This window comes from Monopterus albus, unplaced genomic scaffold (assembly GCF_001952655.1).
Source record: "Monopterus albus unplaced genomic scaffold, M_albus_1.0 scaffold88.1, whole genome shotgun sequence".
NCBI lineage: Eukaryota > Metazoa > Chordata > Actinopteri > Synbranchiformes > Synbranchidae > Monopterus > Monopterus albus.
In genome coordinates this window covers 1,256,763-1,279,607 of record NW_018127968.1, presented here as the reverse complement: position 1 = coordinate 1,279,607, position 22,845 = coordinate 1,256,763, and the positions used below count along the sequence as shown (strand labels likewise).

At 39.9% G+C, this 22,845-nt stretch overlaps 1 protein-coding gene across 1 annotated transcript in view; it reads left to right on the top strand.

Annotated features, from left to right (window-relative positions):
• LOC109964400 (carbamoyl-phosphate synthase [ammonia], mitochondrial) overlaps positions 1-22,845 on the top strand; it is a 44,354-nt gene that overhangs the window by 16,791 nt on the left and 4,718 nt on the right. The window contains 16 exon segments of the mRNA XM_074527650.1: positions 1,738-1,883; positions 2,265-2,332; positions 2,483-2,546; positions 2,991-3,157; positions 5,149-5,182; positions 5,185-5,342; positions 6,780-6,847; positions 8,705-8,780; positions 9,383-9,389; positions 9,392-9,438; positions 11,546-11,653; positions 11,868-11,882; positions 11,884-11,958; positions 12,250-12,420; positions 21,328-21,402; positions 21,493-21,591. Coding sequence (XP_074383751.1) covers positions 1,738-1,883; positions 2,265-2,332; positions 2,483-2,546; positions 2,991-3,157; positions 5,149-5,182; positions 5,185-5,342; positions 6,780-6,847; positions 8,705-8,780; positions 9,383-9,389; positions 9,392-9,438; positions 11,546-11,653; positions 11,868-11,882; positions 11,884-11,958; positions 12,250-12,420; positions 21,328-21,402; positions 21,493-21,591 — 1,378 coding nt within the window.

Below are 22,845 nucleotides of genomic sequence, written 5' to 3'. Positions count from 1 at the left end.
AACGAACCCCAGTCTGTTTACATCTGTTTCCTTTTCTCTCCTTGTTCACCTCCTCTCAGCTGCCTCTCGCTTGCTCGCTTTCTGCCCTCCAGCTTTTGCCCAGACAGCTCAAATCAAAGCCAATGTGAATTTTCATGGCTGTGCTTCCTTCTAACACTGCTGTTTAATAATTAATGGCTGGCTGTCCGGTGGGCGCCTACCGCAACATGCTGACACACAGAAGGTTGTTGTGGTCTCCATTGCCTCTGGAGCTTGGGACATGGGAATGGGCACACAACAATAGGCTGCTTCCAGACTGGTGGAGCGTAGAGCTGAGTACAGGTGGGCTTCAGACTCTGCTGGTCAGCAGACTTGTTGTTTGTGTGCATAAGCATGTTGGTTCTTTTATTGCTGTAGTTACAGGAGGACTGAAGGATATTTATAATAGAAAGATGAGTAAAATCAAATTCAGAGAGGACATTTTCCTTTTTATTTGTATAATAACCATTTTTTTTAGGATTATTGTGTACATTAAGTAGTCAGTTCTTCACTTTATGTTCTACTAGATTGCCAGATTTACTCGTCAGTCAGCTAACACTAGCTTCGGACCGTAAACTGCAGTTGTTTCAACCAGTCATATGTAATTTATGTCATCGCTATGAAACAGGACGTGATGGGAGGGGCAAAGAGCGATTAGGAGCTGCTTGTGGTGGCAGTTTGTACTGTACTGTAGATGATTAGGTTATAATCTCTGTATGACATGAATTACTGTTACTCAGTGTGTAAGAATAACATTCATACAACACACCAAAAAGGGCCATTCTTTTACTTTGAATGCTCAATCTTATGTGAACAGCTAAAATTAAAAGTGTGAAAACAAACTGATTCTTGTTGTTTTAGTTCAGTAGGAATGTGCGCCTCCCTGGCTTTCCTTTTTCCTCTCTCAAGATCTCAAATCAAATGTCTCTCCTTCCTGTTATTCTGACCCACAGCTTCTGTTTCTGGGCCATGCCATTTCTCAGCCCAGTCAAGTACACTTGTTCCACTCTTAGTGGAAGTTAGAAGACAAAATCATTCAGTTCTATCACCAGGCATTCATGTGTTTAGTTTAACTTGGCACAAAATCAGAAAGCAAAGGGAGATAGCTAGTCAAGCACTGTGAAAAGAGCTATCTAGCAACTCCATAGTTGTCATATTTACACAGTGTGTCTTAGCTCATAATTTAAAATGGATGTAATTTCCAACCTTTTGTCACATTTTTTGTCAATATGTCATCAATCACTCTGATGTGTGATGTTTCCTGCTGCCCACACTGGTTGGTTGGCAAGCCAGTAATGGCCCACTTGCTGGATTTGACAGTGGAATACAGAGTTATGTGAGAGGAAACACAGGAAATAAAGCCTTTAAAAATAAAGTCACTTCTGTATTTTAGTCTGTACCTTTGTACTCTTCTTTTTCCTCACAGTCAAGCCTGATTCATATCAGGTATGTTGTGCATTTTTAAGCCTAATAGACTAACAGACTCTGCTAACTTCTGATTTGCATTTGACCTAGAATAGTTTCTTTGGTATGAAGTGGGATTTGGTTGTGGCACAAAGCAATAGGACCTTTTGTTCCAGTGCAAATGGTGTGAAAGGTTTTTGAGAACTGTTAAAACATGTTTAAATATATTGAATCAACTGTAAACTGTGGATAAAGTACAAGGTTCATAATAATTAGCAAAATTGCTGTATAGTTACCAGTACTTAATATCTTGTCCTACAGTGGCACAGTGCCCAGAGGACGCCTGCTGAAGGCTAAACTGGACGGCTTCTCAGATTGACAGATTGGTGAGGTTCTGGGCACCAGTGAGAAAGCAGCCAGAGAGCTGAGGCTCACTCACGGCATCAGGCCCTGGGTCAAACGGCTTCTCTGGGCTCTTTCATAGTGTCCAGCACAGGGCAGGTAGAATGAGATTCCTCTAGATATGGCACAGTCAGTACTTTGAGTAACTGACCTTGCTTGATCTGTACATACTCACACACATCAGGTACACTACATCAGTAGTAATACCACATTGAAATAATATCCACCAGTTATTAAAGTGACTATAGAAGAATTGGCATTGTCGTGCAGCTCCTGGGTCAGAACTCCACTAAGGTGCAACCCACCTTTCTCTGTGATAACAAGTAAAGTAGTTACCTTTTTTAAATATTTGACTAAATGGCCCATTTTGTTGTGATTTGGCACTATACAAATAAAATTTGATTTGATTTAAACAGTATGTTTTCTCTTTTCACCTTCATAGATTGACACCTTGGCAGCAGAGTATCCAGCCATGACCAACTATTTGTACAGTACCTATCATGGCCAAGTAAGTGGTCCCTAAGAAAAAGACCCTTGTGAGATATATATATATATATAAAATCCTTTGTTTTGTAACTTTTTCATGTGCCAAAGAATTATTTTTGTTCACAAGAGTGCATCATTACCAGCAGTTTTGTCAATTTATCAACGTCACCAGGAGCATGATCTTGACTTTAAAGACCAAGGAATTATGGTTCTTGGCTGTGGGCCCTACCATATCAGTGAGTCCTACAATAAGCTTTCATATAAATGTCATACTGTCCAAGTGGTTCATAGCATGTTTTTAAAAACCTTTTTTAAGACATGGTGTTTAACGTTACATTTTCTCAGTATCGGCCTGTTTTCCTTAGTGTTAATGCCACTTGTGCCGTGCCAACTGTAAAGTTTAGGCTTGGTATATGTACATACGGTAGCTACGAGACATTGGCAAGGTTTCTTAGGAAAGGGTTGTTCATGAGCTCTAATTCAGGACTGTTGTCCAGGAAGAGTGAGAGATTTAATAGGAAATGTGGTTTAAGCACAAAATTGTACACGTGGCAAGCAAACAGTTAACGAATCATTGTCAATTAAAAGTAATACACATGAAAAGCAAGTGCATTTGGATTTCCTATGTTGAATTTCTAAACTTCAGAGGACTCAAATTAATCAGTGGTTTAATTCACCAGGGAGCAGTGTTGAGTTTGACTGGTGTGCAGTGTCAAGCATCAGAACACTGAGACAGATGGGCAAGAAGACAGTGGTAGTAAACCTCAGCACTGACTTTGATGAGTGTGACCACCTCTACTTCGAATTGCTGACACTGGAACACATCCTGGACATCAGCCAACAAGAGGTTAGGACATACATGTAATCAATGCCATTTTGCATTTGACAAAATTTAAACAAAATACAAATTCATGGGTTTGTCTTTCTTTTTATTATGGAAAAGAACATGACAGTAGAATTCTTCAACTCTTCACTAGTACACAACACACTAACTACTACTACCACCACCACCAATATTATCAAGAATTTATTTAGTACTCATACAGTATCTTGGTTTAGGTTGCTGGGCCTGTTGCATGCACTGGGAGTGAGGCAGAGCACTGTTCACTGGGGTGTATATGCATGATAATAGCTACTTATATAGTCATATATTGAGTGGAATGTGTTTTGCAATATTGCTTTGCAAGTAATTTAAGATTTTTCAGATTAGTATTGATCATTTACACAATGCCTATATATTAAAATAAATTAATCCTGTCAACAGGTCAGAGCTAAAAAAAAAAACACCAGTGGAAAACAAACCAAAAACACTATTTATCCCTTAATACAGTTATTTATTGATCTAAGACTTGTACAAATGCTGACACATAATGGCATTATCATTTCTCTAACTTAACCTTTCTGATTTATTTTGATGTGGCTGCACAGTTCAAGATGAATTATTTATGAAAAAAATAAAACAATACAGTACCCGTGCACAGTGGCATGGATAAAACATAACCGGCAACATCCAAAACCTCTTCGCTGATTTATGTTTATATACAGTGGTGTGTAAACTCAGAAAATGCATGTTTTCTGCCCTGTACTCTAGGACATCAGCGTCAAACTCTGTTGGTCCTAATTGGGACATATTTTTTGGCAGCACTTTAGGGTCATCCGTAATTCTAGGTGTGTGGATTTATTTATTTATTTTTGTGGGTTTTTAGGTTTTAATGACCTTCCTATAACACCCATGGTTCATATGGATGTGCGTGCTTAATATTTTATGGCTAAATTTATTCTTAGGCTGTCATTTTACATTGTTGTGAAGCTTTTGGGTCACTTAAGTTGATTTTATTTCCATAAAATTATTTGGAAGTTGGTACCCAAGGTTCTTAAGGTACAGGTATATCGGCTAGTTCTCCTAGTATGATTAAACATTATCACAATATTCTGTTAGCTGGTTTAAATCTGTGATAAAGCAAGTACAATGTCAAACTACTAAACCTGACATCAGGATATCATGAATTTCTCTATATTGAATGTTATTTTAAATGCATGACCAGACTTAATATACATTATTATGCCAAGTATACTATACATAATTTCTACATCACTTACCTGTGCTACTCTGGGGTGTGTGTGTGTGGCCCTAGCTGACCCCTAGGATTATAAATTATGCTCAAGGACATGAATAACAACAATTTCCCTGATAGTTTTTCTGTGCAATAAATGGTTGCATTTATGTTGACTGTGTACCAACGTCCACTGACTTTCCTTTTCGGAAGAATTGAATCCAGTTAAAGTTGTGATGGGATCAGAGTGTGATTGATTGTTTGTTTGTTCAGGGAGCTAGCATTACCATCAATCCCTCTCTCAGAGCTACAGTCCCCCTTTCTTTGTGATAAATATGGCATTAGAGCATGGAGATAAACCTTGGACAGGAGCAGGAGAGCAAGCCCATGCATAATGGAGAGATACAACCTGGCATTGCCATGGAAACAGCATCCCCCCAGGATCAGCTAGACAGGAAAAGGGGCTGCATGCTGTTAATAAAAGGAGCACACACACATATACACCAACCCTGGTTGTAACTAAACCCATGGCATGTCTGAGATCAACTATTTTTGTTTGTTCTGTATTTTCACTGTGTGAGCAGTGGCCAGAATAATTGGAACTTGCCACAGCTTTTAAACTGTAAATCTTGGCTGATAGGCCTGTGGCAGGAGGTCCACGGTGTGACAGTGTCTCCCCTTCCCTGCCTTTTGTCCTCCTCCCTCTTCTTGTTCTGTTACTATACCTGCTGTTCTAACCTCTTTTTATCTTGCACAACGGGTTTTTTCATTCCCTGCTCTTCAGGGTTGCTCTGGCAGCATAGTGTCAGTGGGAGGCCAGATCCCAACAACCTGGCTGTCCCCTTGCACTTAAACGGAGTGAAGATTCTTGGGACGAGCCCCCTGCAGATTGACCGTGCAGAGGAACGCTCCACCTTCTCCAGTATCCTGGATGACCTCAGGGTGGCCCAAGCCCCATGGAGGGCCCTTAGTTCTCTGGTGAGAAGAAACATAAATCATGGATAGTACAGCTGTTGATGCATTGTGACAGGCAATTTGATAGTATGCTAAGAAAATCTTAGCATGTCACGATACCTTTTAAGTATTGCTTTTCCTCTAAGACAATGTTTCACCTGACCAGCAAGCAAAGAACAAACACAGTATGCTTAAGGTATTAACACTGAAACAATGGTAAGTTCATGTCTTTATTGAACGCTTCTTTCTTGACACTATATTATGACATCACTAAGAATTTAATTTGGATGCTCCCAAATAAATCTGGTGTTCTCAACACAGATGAATGTCTTTTTTTTTTTAGTAGTTCATATTAGATTTACAACAAATTCTTGTAACATATAACAGTACCTTAAATTTACAGCCCCAAGCCCTTCCTTACAAACTCAACTCATTATTTTTAGAATTTTATTCCTCAGAGGCACTGAACTCCACTACTTACTGTCTAGTTGAGCATTTTTCTCTAGTTTGGGCCTCTCAATTGCTTCTGTGGAGCATGTGGAGCACAGACATATGTCTGCAGTCAGCGCTGAAATATCTATTCCATTTCTGCTGCTCATGTATTCAGTGACCGCTGAGGAGCGATTAGCCGGCGCACACACCGATTAGTTGTGTCTCTTCAAATTCAACCTGCTGTACAACTCCTGTTTCCCTGCTGATCTTCACAAAACAGCTTGTCTTTATTGGGCTGGAATAACTTGGAAGAGCCACGGGGAGGTGCTTCTTGTGTCTCTGGGAAGCTATTTTGTGTTTGTAAATGGTACCCTACCTGGTGAGTGAATTGTGGGTAATGATAGAGGAAAAAAAGGCTGGAGCTGCAGACAGACCGAGCAAGGATGATGATGAGGAGGAGGAGGAGGAGGACACCCAGCATTTTTCTTACTGCTATGCTCCTGCCAGGACTCCTACTTTTTTCCTCTTATTCGTCATAAGAACTGACTGGAAAAAGAAAATCTGAAGGGAGATAAAGTGAGGCCCCACTTTCAGCACTTATTGTTTTCTGCCTCAAGTGCCTCTCAATATACAACTTTCTGACATTATCTCCCATCAATGCAGTGGCTTACACATTTATTTTATAGCATGGTTGTAATTTCAGTTGCATTTGTCATTCTGAATACTTTTGACAAAACATTTTTTTCAACCTATCGAACCTGAAAATTTGATAGAAACCCAACACACTGTGCATAAGGATGTTGGAGGCTGCAGCTGTGATCCAGAAAACTCCTACTGTTCAGCCTTAGTACATGACTTTACTTCATGGTGAGCAGGTCAAAGCTTAAGGTCTGGGAAGGTTGAATGCCAGATGTGTTTTCAAGGTATTTCAAAGTGAGTCATACAGTTTTTAATGCTTACTTGCATCTTTATTATTGCATGACATACGCTGTCCTCCTAACATTTGTTGGATTGGTTCATCTTTCACAGGAAGATGCTTTTGCATTCGCCAGCCAAGTGGGCCATCCCTGTCTGCTTCGCCCCTCCTGTGTTCTCAGGTGTAAGATATGATGTTCTTCAACATACAGCAGTAGACATGGCCTACGACTAGTAGGCCTACTATACCAACACCAAATCCCTAACACTGAAGTGCACTAGATATGATGATCGTGTCAGTAGTCTCTTAATCATTAATGTAGAAGCTGAATCACCTTAACATCTTAGCATGTATTTTGTCTAAACTATTAGCATACATTTGAAGAGCAATCTAAAATGTTCTTGTCACATTTCTAGCCAATAAAGTATATTAACAAACGCAGGGAAGAAAACAGTGCAATGTTGGCTGGCTGAAGTGTGAAGGAGAAAAATTAATGGACTTTTTAAAAAATAGCTAATTCACAAACTTACTGCAAACTGAGTAAAATATTATGTTATGATGATTAATGGATTAATAAACTTGACTCACACAAATGCTCCTTCAGTCATGCAGTGACACTTCTGTCCAGCAGATGTCGTGATGAGACCCTGTATTTAGCAGAGATTTGGTGTCACTGAGAATGAACTTGCATATAATGGAGTTCTGGAGTTTTACACGTAAGCTGTGATGTTGCTTTAATCTACTGGTAATTGTTAAGGACTGAGGGAGAAGCACTGTGGTTAAGACCTGGGTGCTGGGCATTAGGTCATATTTAAAAAGTAATTTAATCCCATATCCAGGTTTTTCCAAGTTCCATCGAATGTTGAAGTAGCTGTAATCATACCATTAATAATATAGAGATTGTAATTATTCACGATGTCCTCTTCTTTTTATATTGACCTGTGTTGAATGGTGTCTAAAAGGAACATCTCCTTTCCTTCCCTGCCCCTCCCTCCTTTACTTGCCTCCAGTGTTGGTGCAGGGTGAACTCTTTCTAAACTTTTCCTATCTTCAAAGTGTTTTCCTCTACTCCTTTGACATCCTTGGTAATGATTTTGAATGTTCTTCTTAGTACACATGTACGAACTCACACATTTACAAACCCAACACTCTCTTCCTTGTCAGATTCATGCACAGTGAAATGCACACGCAAACTAAAACTCACAAAATGTGACACATTTAGCCCTAAAACATACTCGTATAATAACTAATGAGGGAACTTCTTGTAAAATAAATCTTGTTTCCTTATTAAGGTCCATCATTCCTTAGTGGTTATGAAAACATTTTACAGTTTTTTGTAAGAGGCTCCTACATTGTCCATCCAACTTAGACAACAGGAAACGGACTACAATTTCTTCAGTGTTTACAAGTATTGCAAAGGCCAGGGTAGGTGAGATGGAGTGAAATGCAAATGCAGAATAGCTGGAGGATTTTCTGTCTATTTGAAAGCACATCTGTGTGTGTGTGTGTGTGTGAGCAAGCCAATCAGACCTGGGTACAGTATTAGAAGAAGATGACATCCAAGCCAAAGATGGATCTGTCACTGTTACTCAAATGATGGGTCAGTATTCATTTGATAGATGAACATGTGTCTGCCTCTGACCTTCAGACAGTTCAGGAATAGAACTTCGACCCAAGCATGTGGCTGTTTTCTGTCCTGTTTCTCTCAACCCTTCCTTTTCAAACAGGAAGACAGCCCAGCTAGCAAATCAAAAACACCACAACAAAACTAGCCTAAATCTGTAGTTTTTTAATGATGAAGTTCTGAACTCATTTTCAAGAGCCTGGGGTGTTTTTTGACCTAAATAGCTGTTCTTCTGCCTTCCTCTCTCTCACACTTTATTTTGACTGTTTTCAGAGATTGCTCCCAATGGTAATAGTGATGCAACAGAGAGATAATGAGTGTTTTGAACAATCATTTGAAGCTTGTATGGTCTCCTCTTTACTTGCTTCTCTTCCTCTCCTGTGGCCTTTTGTTTTCTCTCTTTCTCCTCACCAGTGGCTCTGCGATGAACGTTGTGTACGGAGTGGAGGACATGAAACGCTTCTTGGAGGAGGCAGCTCAGGTGTCCCAGGTGAGCGCTAACTCCGTGTGCATACCTGAGACATTACTGGAGATGGTCTTTGAAAAGGTCTTGCCCTGGCCTTTCATATTTCACTGTCTTGAATAATACTGAATTAGCATTTTAAGACACATTGTGTTTGTCTTTCCACAAGACAGACACACACACACTCAGACTGTTATTTTTGTGTTGCATTCTCCCTCTGCTTTCAATTAACTAAAGCTACCAGCTGGCATGACTGTTGGATAGTGTTGTGTGCCTATCTCTACCTCACTGAACACCCAAGTGGCTTAGGGGTAGCTGGCCCCTCCAAGGGCCTCTACCGGGGGCTAGAAGCACACACACAGCATATATCACACTGACAGAACACCAGAGAAAATATGTTAATGCTGTTTTACCAGGTTTAAAGAAATAAGAATAAGAAATATTCTTGTTTCACACTTAATTGTTACAACCCATGTACATAATGAAGTCTATGAACAGCAGTGTACTCCAGCACATTATTTAACATGAAACCGTGACCACTGGTTTAAATGAGACTTTCAGCTTTAACATGACAGTGTTTATGTCCCCATCAGAGCAGCTGTGTAACCTTGCTGCTGTCTTTTCTTCAGGAGCATCCAGTGGTGCCAGGGACGTAGAGGTGGATGCTGTGGCCAAGGGTGGTAATGTGAGATTCTATAGACATTAGCTTTTTATCCATAATGTATTACATTGTCATTCTGTTTAAGTGAAGATGTACTGCCAGTGTAGGTTCATTGCTTTGACAGTCCAACTACATACATAACATGCCATAGATCTGTTATTATGGGCTGCCAGCAGTTATGACACAAAGCAACCAGAATGGAAGTTATATAGAGTTATATAATGTTATGGTGCACCTCCTGCAACAACCTGGGAAACATGATTTGTCCCTGTTTTATGTATACTGACACCATGAGTGACCATATTTTCATTTCTAACAGTGTCATTGTTATTCGTCTCTGTAGCCTGGCATTGTTCAGCCCGCCTTTGTTTTAGTTTAGTTTGGCGAGGTAGGAAAGATACCCAGTAAAGTGGAAGTAATCTCATTCATCTTCAGTGAAAAGACATTATAGCCCAGACGGATCTGATGGGGAGAATGGAATACGTTAAACCCAAAATGCAGGAAATTGATGATACTAAATGATTTTCTTTCCTTTTAGATTAAATCAGTTTATGGCTCTTATTCAGCAAACTGTTTTCATATCTGATGAACCACTGATTTTTTTTTTTTTTTGGTATTCTCCTGCTGTACTGTAGGTTGGCCTTTCATGAACATTATGTTCAACAGTTTTTCTTTCAAAGAATGTTAAAGAGAACTCCAACCTAAAATACTAGATTCTAGTTACTGCAGTATTAGAAAGTTCAGGAGATGACACACAATTCTGACATACAGTACATATACGTGTGTGTGTGGACTGGACTGACTCTAGTAACTTTTATTGTAAAATAAAAAATTCTGCTGCATCTTTTGTAACTTCTGAAGCAAAGACAACAAGCCACATTTGATAACTGAATGCGTGGAACATTTTATTTTAAGAGAAAAATCTGAAAACACGTCGCTCTCAATACTGTTTGAATGCATTTAGATTTCAATACAAGTTGAAAGTTACATAAGAATATTCTGTCAGATACTGGAAACAGGTTGTTAAAATTGTCACCCAGTAATCACATTTGTCTTGCTTACATATTGTTAAAGATAATAATATGAAAACCAACAGAATACCTAGTGTAAAGATGCACACACTCTTCAGGATGCATACAGCCCTGCTTTGTTTTTTTCTGCAGGATCTGAAAAGGGGCTCCAGGGAAAATCAAACTGCTTGTGCACATTTAGGGAGGATCTGCTCATCTGTGTTGATGTCACTATGTTTAAGTTTCATGTTAACAGTCACAGTAAACGGGAATAACTTTGAAAACTTATATACCTGTATAATTGTTCGCACTGCAAGTTTCAGCAGACAGCAGAGCCACCTAGGTACTTAACCTGAACACCCTGTCTGTTTTTCTATTGTTTAGGCTGTGGGAGTCATTTCAAGGGTGTCAGTTTGAACGTGGGCAATCCAGCTGTATGGTAGATTTTCTATTCCCACTTTCCCTGAATACAGCCCCTCCTTTATCTTCAGTATCACATTAACAAGCTGCCCATTCATTGAATACCAAACAGGCTTCATTATTCCTGAACAGGCTGTGTGTGTATGTGAGAGAGAGAGAATATATGTGTGGGAGAATGAAAGAGTCAGAGATAATATGTATTAATTACAGGCTCTATCTGAAGAGTGCTAATGAATGCTGTGGTTAAAAGCAGTTTAAATGAACTAATGACACGGAAGCTCATTTACAGATGCACACGCTAACACAGAGTTGCTTTGTGATACAGATCTCCTTTCCTGTGGGTGAAATGTTGGAAGTTATTCTTTTGAGGCTGCACATCCATGTACATTAGATTGTTTCTGAACAAGCCCTTTGTCCTGAACACATTTTTAGTGAGCGTTGACCTGACTGAATTTAGTTATTTCCTCCAAACGTACTGTGCAGCACTCACCAATTGATCTGATTTAAGATACTTTATGTTACAACTGCATTATTCTATAGTGTTTTTCACTGTGACGTACTATACGTTAGTCTGAATGCCTTCCGCCTCAAAGTTTGAACAGTTCTCCTTAGTGAAGAGGCCAAGCCTTATAAAAGTTGCGTTGCCTTGAGTTATTAGGGCTATAATCAGCATGTGGCATAATCACTGTATGTGTGTCCAGGTTCTGGTCCATGCCATAACAGAGCATGTGGAGGATGCTGGGGTACACTCAGGAGATGCCACCCTAATGCTGCCAACCCAGACCATTAGCCAAGGGGCGCTAGAAAAGGTCAGTTAAATCACCCTCAACATTGGCATAGTGACTCAACCCATATCAAATGTACTGTGATTGTTGAGTAGCAAGTATGATTTTATAATCCAAACAAGTTATTTAAATGTCCTTTTCCAACATCATGTGTATATGCAGATATCATTGAATGAAACGGTTTACAGACAGCCTCTGTGTATTGTTTGTGTGTGCTTAATTTTTCCATTGCTCTCAGGTTAAGATTGCCACCCCAAAAAATGGCACAAGCATTTGAAACTTCGGGGCCTTTTAACACTCAGTTTCTGGTTAAAGACAATGATGTCATGGTAGGTAATGTTCCATGGGGTAAAACAAAATGATTGGATGACATTTTTACATCTAGTGGCAACAAATGTAATCGCTCACAAATTGAAATCAGCTTGTCCTAGGATTTAATAATCAATCTTGCCTTCAGTTTTGATGTTCAGCTACAGTATATGGAAAGTACTGTGTGTGTGTGTGTGTGTCTGTGCTGTATACTCAAGCCATTTCTATAGTGTGTTTGGGCATTGGTAATGTATGTGTTTATCTTTTGATGCCTTCTGTAAGGAGAGTCTTTGTGTTTTGTACTTTTCTAGGTGATGGAGTGTAATCTGCGGGTGTCACGCTCCTTCCCTTTTGTATCAAAAACAATTGGTGTGGACTTTATTGATGTGGCAGCCAAAGTGATGGTGGGAAAGCCTCTGGATGAGGCCAGCCTGCCCTCGCTAGAGAAACCCATCATTCCCATAGACTATCTTGGCATTAAGGTGAGAAGGCACACTGAAGTAATGGCTTATACCTGGAAAATGTGTAACCAGCTTTCTTCTATTTTGATTTGTTTTACTTTAATGTTGAGTGAAGAGAAGAAACGAATGAATGGATAAATAAGTAAGTAAGAATCTTGTCCCATGGCTTAAACGCATGCATGCTCTTCAGCTGGCTGCCCCGTGAAATGGCCTTTGATCCAGTTATAAGAACCTGATATAATAATCATGATAAGATTTTCACAAAAGACATTTTGATATCTCACAGTAGTGCAAAAGCAAGAAAGGGTTCGCACACCCACATCTTCTGTTTCTTTCATTTGAAATGTATTTAGATTCAGAACAGGGGGAAATTGCACACACATTACAGTTTTGTATATAAAAAATTGTGCCCAATTTGGATAGTTTTTCTTGGTTTGCATTATTTACCCTAGCAGTCAAATTTTCTTAAGCAGCAGCCTCAATCAAAAGCCTGATCCTCTCTGCACTGTGGTCTGTGTGGGCTCTTCCAGTTATGTAAAATAAGCCTGGATGCTACAATAAAATCTGTTAATGACAGCCCAAACTCTGCTGTAGTAAACCCTGGAGGCATGAAAGATTTATTCCCGAACAGACACAACTGTGGGGATTGTGATAGAGGTTGTTTGGCCACTTTTCCTCTTTTTAGTACCGCTTTCCAAAAAGGCAGTGCCAAGAGACAGTCCCACATGTAAAATGTGCCCACTTCCTTGTTACATTTGTGATATTTATTTCCTGGGGTTAGGCCCACTTTAAACTATTTCAGCAGTGTAAAATATTACCCATGTACAATTATATAATGGATGAACTTACTGCTTGCATCCTGTGCAGTGCATCCTATATTTTATCTTACATTTAGCTATACATCTTCCCCTAATCTCACTATTGAGATCCCTTTAAAGCTCCCTTTGGCATTTTAATCTCAGGCTTTCACATATTCGAGGCTGAATATTTGAATTTTTTTTTTTTTTGAAAAAATACTGATGCACAAATGTAATATACTCAGATAATTTAAAATATCTTGCCCATTTTTTCCTCTTCCCTGTTTTTTTCATATACAGATAAAAGGGTTATTCCAAATGAAAGAGTACCTCTGTTTATACTGCGATATTACAAAAATTCTATGTGCTTTAGCCCACACCCACTGGGACTGAGCATTTTCCTCTGGTGGTTTTGTTGTATTCTTCTGTGATAACAGTTCTATAACTTTAGATGGAGCTGTAAGTACATTTTCCACCTTTGCAAGGGGTAGAATCACAAGTTGGCCAAAGTCTTGCTGGTTTATTCATTGCAGTGTTGTATAATTTCATGTTTGGGAGAGCCAGGCCTCCACTGTCGGTTGAATAGTTTTAGCAATTTTTTTTTAAGCTGAGTGTGATGTGTTTTTCTTGGACGACATGTCACAGTTGGAGAAGCACAACCATTAACATCCCCACTGCTCCAGTCATTTTTGACATCTTTTAAATAAATGATGGCTGAATTCCATTTAGTTGCTTCCGTTTCAGAGTCTTGGTATTGGGCATGTTGGTTTACTCTTACACTGTCATGTCTTACTGGGAGACTTGAATAAAACAGAGCTGTTACTGATGCTATTAGTAACATGTTTTCTTCTATGAAATCATGTTATTCTCTTCTGAGAAACATTTTTCTCAACAAGATCTTACTGTATAAAGGTGGTTGTGTTGCTAGAGTTCTTTGTGTAATCTAAACTAATTGATCTAATTCTGACTACTGATCCTCAAATATGCTGCTGCACTTGGCGTGTTTGAGAGTGACTAAAAGGGACACTCAGATCCTTGATTAATCCTTAAATGTGACGAACACTTTGCAGAACAGGTTTTCCTACATGATTTGTTGATTGGGACAAAATTCCGTTAATTGAGGGTGAATCTGCTTGGTCATTTTGTAATTAGGTGTTTAATAGTATTTTAGACGAGCATGCTCCTTTTAGAAAATTTAAAAGGTCAAAATAGTCCTTGGTTCCCTGCAGAACTGTCTAACATGCTGTATGAAGGAAATAAAGCCTAGGAAAAAGCCAGAAAGAATCGGAGGCAGGTCATGTCTTATTTTTAAAGGTTGCAGGAGATTTTATCGCTTTTCCTCTCACTCATATGTTCAGACTCACCTTAGCTACAAATGAGATCCCTAAGGTGTGGAAATCACTTGCATAACACCACTGTTTAGAGGTGGTGACTATTTCCAATCTGTCGGTGCCGCTGAAGTTCTTGAAACACTTGTGAGTAACCAGCTGAAAGAGTTTATACATTGGCTATTTTGTCTGATTATCAATCTGGATTTAGAAAGCAGCACAGTACTATGAAGGTTGTGCATGATATCATTAGGTCTCCTTCACCACCATCTTCTTAAGTGTTTTCTTAAATTTCTTTGTAGGATGTTCTTAAAGGTCCCAAGAAAACTATACGTTAGTTTCATGAACACTGAATTCCATGTGTTTATAAGTTGAAGGCGCGTGCTAGTTGTTACTAATTGGCATAGCTTAACACCCCGCCATTGCTCATAAAAGGGCATGAGGCTAGAGGACTGTGTGGACACATCTCGCACAGAGACTTGTGTTGAGAAAGCCAGGAATGCTATAATGTAAAGGAGGTGGAGCGATGGACTCCAAAGCAAAGAAAAACTTGAGTAGTTATGAAGAGAACAACGGATGACCTGTCATATTTAGTAGCATCAGTAGAGGATATACAGTGCCTTGCGAAAGTATTCGGCCCCCTTGAACTTTGCGACCTTTTGCCACATTTCAGGCTTCAAACATAAAGATATAAAACTGTAATTTTTTTGTGAAGAATCAACAACAAGTGGGACACAATCATGAAGTGGAACGAAATTTATTGGATATTTCAAACTTTTTTAACAAATAAAAAACTGAATAATTGGGCGTGCAAAATTATTCAGCCCCTTTACTTTCAGTGCAGCAAACTCTCTCCAGAAGTTCAGTGAGGATCTCTGAATGATCCAATGTTGACCTAAATGACTAATGATGATAAATAGAATCCACCTGTGTGTAATCAAGTCTCCGTATAAATGCACCTGCACTGTGATAGTCTCAGAGGTCCGTTTAAAGCGCAGAGAGCATCATGAAGAACAAGGAACACACCAGGCAGGTCCGAGATACTGTTGTGGAGAAGTTTAAAGCCGGATTTGGATACAAAAAGATTTCCCAAGCTTTAAACATCCCAAGGAGCACTGTGCAAGCGATAATATTGAAATGGAAGGAGTATCAGACCACTGCAAATCTACCAAGACCTGGCCGTCCCTCTAAACTTTCAGCTCATACAAGGAGAAGACTGATCAGAGATGCAGCCAAGAGGCCCATGATCACTCTGGATGAACTGCAGAGATCTACAGCTGAGGTGGGAGACTCTGTCCATAGGACAACAATCAGTCGTATACTGCACAAATCTGGCCTTTATGGAAGAGTGGCAAGAAGAAAGCCATTTCTTAAAGATATCCATAAAAAGTGTCGTTTAAAGTTTGCCACAAGCCACCTGGGAGACGCACCAAACATGTGGAAGAAGGTGCTCTGGTCAGATGAAACCAAAATTGAACTTTTTGGCAACAATGCAAAACGTTATGTTTGGCGTAAAAGCAACACAGCTCATCACCTTGAACACACCATCCCCACTGTCAAACATGGTGGTGGCAGCATCATGGTTTGGGCCTGCTTTTCTTCAGCAGGGGCAGGGAAGATGGTTAAAATTGATGGGAAGATGGATGGAGCCAAATACAGGACCATTTTGGAAGGAAACCTGATGGAGTCTGCAACAGACCTGAGACTGGGACGGAGATTTGTCTTCCAACAAGACAATGATCCAAAACATAAAGCAAAATCTACAATGGAATGGTTCACAAATAAACATATCCAGGTGTTAGAATGGCCAAGTCAAAGTCCAGACCTGAATCCAATCGAGAATCTGTGGGAAGAACTGAAAACTGCTGTTCACAAACGCTCTCTATCCAACCTCACTGAGCTCGAGCTGTTTTGCAAGGCGGAATGGGCAAAAATTTCAGTCTCTTGATGTGCAAAACTGATAGAGACATACCCCAAGTGACTTACAGCTGTAATCGCAGCAAAAGGTGGCGCTACAAAGTATTAACTTAAGGGGGCTGAATAATTTTGCACGCCCAATTTTTCAGTTTTTTATTTGTTAAAAAAGTTTGAAATATCCAATAAATTTCGTTCCACTTCATGATTGTGTCCCACTTGTTGTTGATTCTTCACAAAAAATTACAGTTTTATATCTTTATGTTTGAAGCCTGAAATGAGGCAAAAGGTTGCAAAGTTCAAGGGGGCCGAATACTTTCGCAAGGCACTGTAAAATAAAAGATGCACGGGATGCTCTTACTCATCCAATGTGTGAGGAGAAGGGTGCACAACTGAATTACAAACATGGCTTGATCTCAAATCTGTGCTGCGTGATTCTATGTGCGTACCATGGAACCTGTGGCTAACCACTGCTTAGAGGTCAACCTGATACTGCTTCTTTGTACAATGCTAAGTTGGGGTACAATGCTAAGTTGGGCAATAGCTTTGTCACTTCACTAAATATAGCAATTCTGACTGGGAAAACTGCCTCAGGTAGGTCCAGCAAAACGTACACAGTTGGCCCAAGTGTGATAATGCCATAATTATATTAATGAAATTAACTGTAATTTAACATGGTCCAAAAATAATGGTTGTGCCTTTTAAACTATTGGAAAATTACATTTCCTTGGCGGCTTTCCTTTCTATTAACTGATTTTTGAACCTGTCAAGAAAATGAAGATTGCTAAAGGCAATGCAAAATGTGGGTCCAAGCTAATGAATTGGAAAAATCCTTGCCTCAAACATTTTCCTGTGCTACCTAGCCTGTTGCTGCGTAGAAGTGAACAAGTTTTCTGAGCATTTAAAAATCAATAAAGACTAGTCGACCTTCAGGGGGCAGCCCTAGTGAACAGTAACATTATAATCACACAGGTGGTGTTTAAGGGCCAGGCAGGGTCTCTAATAATATGCAATATGTTTTAAAGGGTTTTATATGCCCGTTGGGTTGTAAACTGTTCTGAGCTCATACTGGGCTTTGTAATTCTCCAATTCAAGTGCAAAATTCCGGAATTAAGGGATTTAATAGCCACAAACACAATTGATTTGATTTGATTTATTTATTCTTTCAAACATGTAACAACAGTCAGTATGTAATCACACGTAATTCCAGACATATCCACAAAAATATTTTCAATTTGCTTATACCTAGTACATGCTTGAACGGAGTAGGAAGAAGTTAGACTTATCTAGTCCTACCCCCTAACATCAATGGTGAGTTTAGGGGTAATGTCTACCTGTTGTACTGTAAAAAGTGACTTTTAACTTCTCTTATAGGTTCCTAATAATCATGACTCTGAACTTCCTCCAGACTGAGGTCTTAAGTATGTTTGGAAAATTAGTTCCAGTGTAAAGGACCCTACATGTATGATGTCTTAATAAGTAGTGTAAGTTCTGCTAGTACAACTTTCATTTGATCACATAACAAAGATGGTAATTACTACTCCATACCTTTTACCTAGGCGTGATAGTGGGGTGTAGGAGGTGCTTTCTCTTAACGGCTGGGGGGGCTCACTCCTTAGATTGGGTGTGAGAGCATTTACGTGTCGCCAGCTGTTCCAAAGCTTTTTTTCTCCAAAGTAATTTCTTCCTCTAATTACAGCAGAACTGCTCTAACAGTGGCTGTAGTTTGGAGCCAATCACGCAGGTATAATCCCCTACTCTTCCCCGCCACCTAAAGTTTTCAATTTCTAGGCTGCACAGTGGTGAGGAATATTAATCAGAGCTCTGAATACCCCGAGTGCCAGGTTTAAAAGACTTCCAGTTTGCTTGGAGTCTATGATATGGACGGGCTGTGTTGGAAATCTTGCCACAATCACAATGCTTTAATGCAGTAGTACTAATTTCTTTTTTCCTGTTAAACACTATTGCTGTTGTAACACCAGACCCACAATGTTAACACTGTCTGAAACTATTTCACAGCCTTAGTAGCTTGAAGTGAGTACCATCAATATGTACTCTCTCTCAGCCTTTATCTTCACTGTCCTCACTGTATCATCCAGGGACACCATCTTCATTTATCTGTCTCGTTCCCGCTCAACCTCACTCTGTTGCTCCTGCTGTCTCTCTTTTCTCTTGGACAGTCCCTCATTTGAGGCTGTGTTGTTTTCTTTTCACTAACAAGTCCCCATTGTGTAATTTCTGTCTCTATATACAAACTCATAGGAACAATAATACAGTTTTATTTATGATGCTGAAAGGAAGAAGAGCATGAAAACAACATTTGAGGAGGTGGAAGATGATTTGGTGCTTTGGTGACTGTCCCCAGTGCACACTTAATGACTGAAGAAAACTCCCAACAGTTGTATGCATTGTATTCTTGACTGTGACATGTAGGTCATTATGGTGACTTCTGAAATAGACACATTCTTTTGAGCCTAATGACCCAAGAAAAATATATTTTGGAAGCATTAGACATCAACAACACAGAAATGGTCTAATGTAGGAAGGTCATTTTAATGCCACCCAAGTGTAACTTGAACAAAAACATCTTAGCATAGAATTATCTGCTAGTTAACGTCGGGGTGAAGTAGAAATAAATGTTTGTTCTTAGCCACCTGTTTTCATCATGGATGTATTACAGAAGAACATGTAGGAAAGATGCATTTGTGGTGCGAAGGCTTAGCTAGCTAGCAAACAAACTGTAAGCTGTAGTAAGTGTAGTACCTCAGGATCAAACAGTAGAACTGGTCCTAATGCGCTAGGGATCTACGGGAGCATTTTATCAAAGACCACTCAGTGAGAATAACTTAGTGGAGTGTTTTGGTGTTTATGGGAGAAGGGTCTGTGAGGACCCATTGCGGGGTTTGGTCGGGGGGTGGTGGGGTGGGGGTTGGTTTACCCTCTGGAATCGACATCAAAAACACTAACAACCATCTAACATTAGCCATGTAGAAACTTAATAGTATTTACCCAGGAATGTCTTCATATTAACCTGTGAAATCTCTAGCAGACACCTTGTAATATGCCCTACGTCTATAGGCCCCTGGCTCTCCGCATCACATGGGGTCCAGATGAATGTACAGAAAACCTTTCCTCTTTTACAAAGTCAAAATGTTCACCATTTGTAACATTAGAACAATGTGGGAATTGTCAATTAGAAATCTAAATGAAAGTACAGATATCACTGTTGTGTATTCAGCTGTGAACATAAAGGCATTTACACTGGTGCCACTTCTACCTCCAACAAGGCCCACAGTCAGCAACAGTGTTATGTGGAAATGTCTTACTTTATTCCCTTCTCTGGAACTCAGCTGGCACCCCAAGATAACATTGTTCATGTTGTGGAGCCTCACAATTCTACCGCCTCCTAAGAGCGGACATCTGTGTGGGATAGGGAGATGGGGAAATTGTGTTTTGGTGGGATGTTGTGGTCTGAGAGCTTCCGTAATTGTGACAGTCACCTACATTCTGTCCCGTAGACACACCATAGCAGTTGGAGGACATATCATTTTTGCACAGTCCGTGCTTGTGTATAGTCTCATATTCAGAACATTTAAATGGTGATGTCATTTTCCTCCCTCTTTACCTTTTCAGTTTAATTTCTGCCTCATAGTTTTAGTGATTTTGAAGAGGCTGCTGTAAATTTGGTTCTGTAGTCTCACTGTTACTCCCTCTGTACATGCTCCTCCTTCTATTTCATTGTCTTTCTTGGCTGAATTCTCCCATTTTATCTCTTCTCTGACTCTTTCAACATAGCTGTGATAAGCGATTCTGGTTTCCTGTCTGCACTCCCTACTTCTCTTCTTACATTAGTATGCTAACATTACATTCAGGTGATTAGATAGCCTGCTTCAAGGATGAATCCTCCCCTTGTGGCCCTTGCCTGTACGTGTGTGTCTGCATGTCAGTGTGGATACACACAAACCACAGTACACCACACCACCTCCCCCTCTCTTCAAGGTAATGGGGGTTGTCCTCTTTAAAATGGAGAAATAAGAATGGTGTCCAACATAGAACCACACTGTTATACAATAACACTTTCCATTCAGTCATTTTCTTGTCCTTTTTAATTATTATAATTTTATTTTTTGCTCGCTTGTCATTTTATTGTCTTGACAAATTCCCTTCTTCCATTATTTTTTCTTCTGAAATTGTCATTTTTTTCTTTGTCATTACATCCTTTTATTCCATTCTTCTTCCAAGTGTCTCTCTCCCCTCGCCTCCACACTTACTCTCCTCTTCCGGCTCTCCCTGGTGTTGCTCTACCAGTCAGGCCACCTACCTTTTTCTTCTCCTCAGCATGGAGACGTTATGTCAAACAGACTGTTAAAGGGGCTGATGTCCTGCTGTTTGAGAAGCTGCTTTTCCTTTCAGATTTTCCTTTTACTCTGTCAGCACCAGCAGTTGTAGCCTTAATCTCTTTAACTCTCCTGCATTACTTATTCCTCTTTTCTCTGATGTGCCTTTAGTTTCATAGTGAGGCAGAAGTATAGCTTTTCATGAGACATAAGCAAGATTATTGGGAGGGAAGAAGACACTGAGTGTATGAGCCTTGATTCAGCATTAAACGTGATTTGCCTTTGGTCCGTCATATTCCATAGTAACTATCACAGGGTTGTTTTACCTGTTACTTATTTAAGGAAATGCAATCACCTCTAGGTGGCAGCAGTGTCATTAAATGATTATCTATTGATTGCTACTGGGCATGGGTGACCACTTTTTTACCTAATAAATTACATTGTGACTTAAGTGCTAAACATGGAGAGTTTTCATAGGAAGTGATGGAGGTTCAATACTAGGTCACTAGCATCATGTGGTGAAAAGCCTTCCCTCTTCTCTTCCTCCACCAGGCACCCATGATCTCCTGGCCACGGCTGAGGGATGCAGACCCTGTGCTCCGCTGTGAGATGGCCTCTACCGGAGAAGTAACCCCCTCGGTTTTTGCGTTTCTCTTTTCCTCCCATGTAATTTGAATAGTTTTAAGTTATTTGTGAATCTGTTGTGTTCTCTTGCAGGTAGCTTGTTTTGGAGCAAACATTTATTCAGCCTTCCTGAAGGCTATGCTCTCCACAGGCTTCAAGCTGCTACAGAAGGGCATCCTGATTGGGATTCAGGTAAGACTACAACCATCTGGAGGCTCATTCACCTTCTGTTTGTGTTTCCGTTTGGTGCTTCTTGCCCACAAAACACCAAATGTGAGGGGCCTTCTGAACAGGTGGCCTAACTCTTTCAGGCTACCAGCTTCTTACACTGTTTCGCAGTGGCCTGGTGAGCCATAGAGGTTGAGATATAGTTTACAAAACAGTTGATACCCCTCAGATGCCCCTAGCTATAGTAACATTTAAAAAAATATGATCCATATTATAAAATCACTCAAAATGAAGCGGAACGTCCCACAAAAATGATAAAAAAAGACGTTTTCCTTGTCAACCAAATATTGTCAAAATAAGCCTTGAATCATCACTGCTCTATAAACGTGCTGTGACCCCAGTGTTTTCCATTCCACAGCCACAGACGAGAACAAAATGATAGTCTGGACACTGTACTGTTTATTAACACCACGTTACATGAGTTTTGGTAATTAAGTCTTGCTGCCACACTGGGTTACCAAACTGTGAGTCTGACAAATGCAACTTTAACAGAGTACTCAACACTGTAGCTGGTGCTCTTGGGAAACATGTCTACTTCAAGGTGAGTGCCAGGGGTCACATATGCACTATGACATGGCAACGTTCCATAGTTTTAAGAAAGCTTGTGGTAGAATGATTAAAACAGTTTTTATTTGATTGTGGAAAGAAGTGTGGACTCCTGACCGCAGTAAAATTCACACTTTCACATAAGCTGTATTAAAATGTGGGGATTCATTTGTCCAAACTGTTGTTGTAGATTCAGTGTTCCTGGTGTTGGTGTGTTTACTGTGTTGCTATCCATCCACCTATGTACAGTGAGGAACAGAAGTATTTGAACACCCTGCGATTTTGCAAGTTCTCCCACTTAGAAATCATGGAGGGGTCTGAAATTCACATTGTAGGTGCATTCCCACTCTGAGAGACAGAATTAAAAAAAAAATGTCAGGAAATCACATTGTATGATTTTTAAAGAATTTATTTGTCTTGCACTGCTGAACATAAGTATTTGAACACCTGAGAAAATCAGTGTTAATATTTGGTACAGAAACCTTTGTTTGCAATTACAGAGGTCAAACATTTCCTGTAGTTCTTGACCAGGTTTGCACAGACTGCAACAGGGATTTTGGCCCACTCCTCCACACAGATCTCCTCTAGATCTGTCAGGTTTCGGGGCTGTCGCTGAGCAACGCGGAGTTTAAGCTCCCTCCAAAGATGTTCTATTGGACTGAGGTCTGGAGA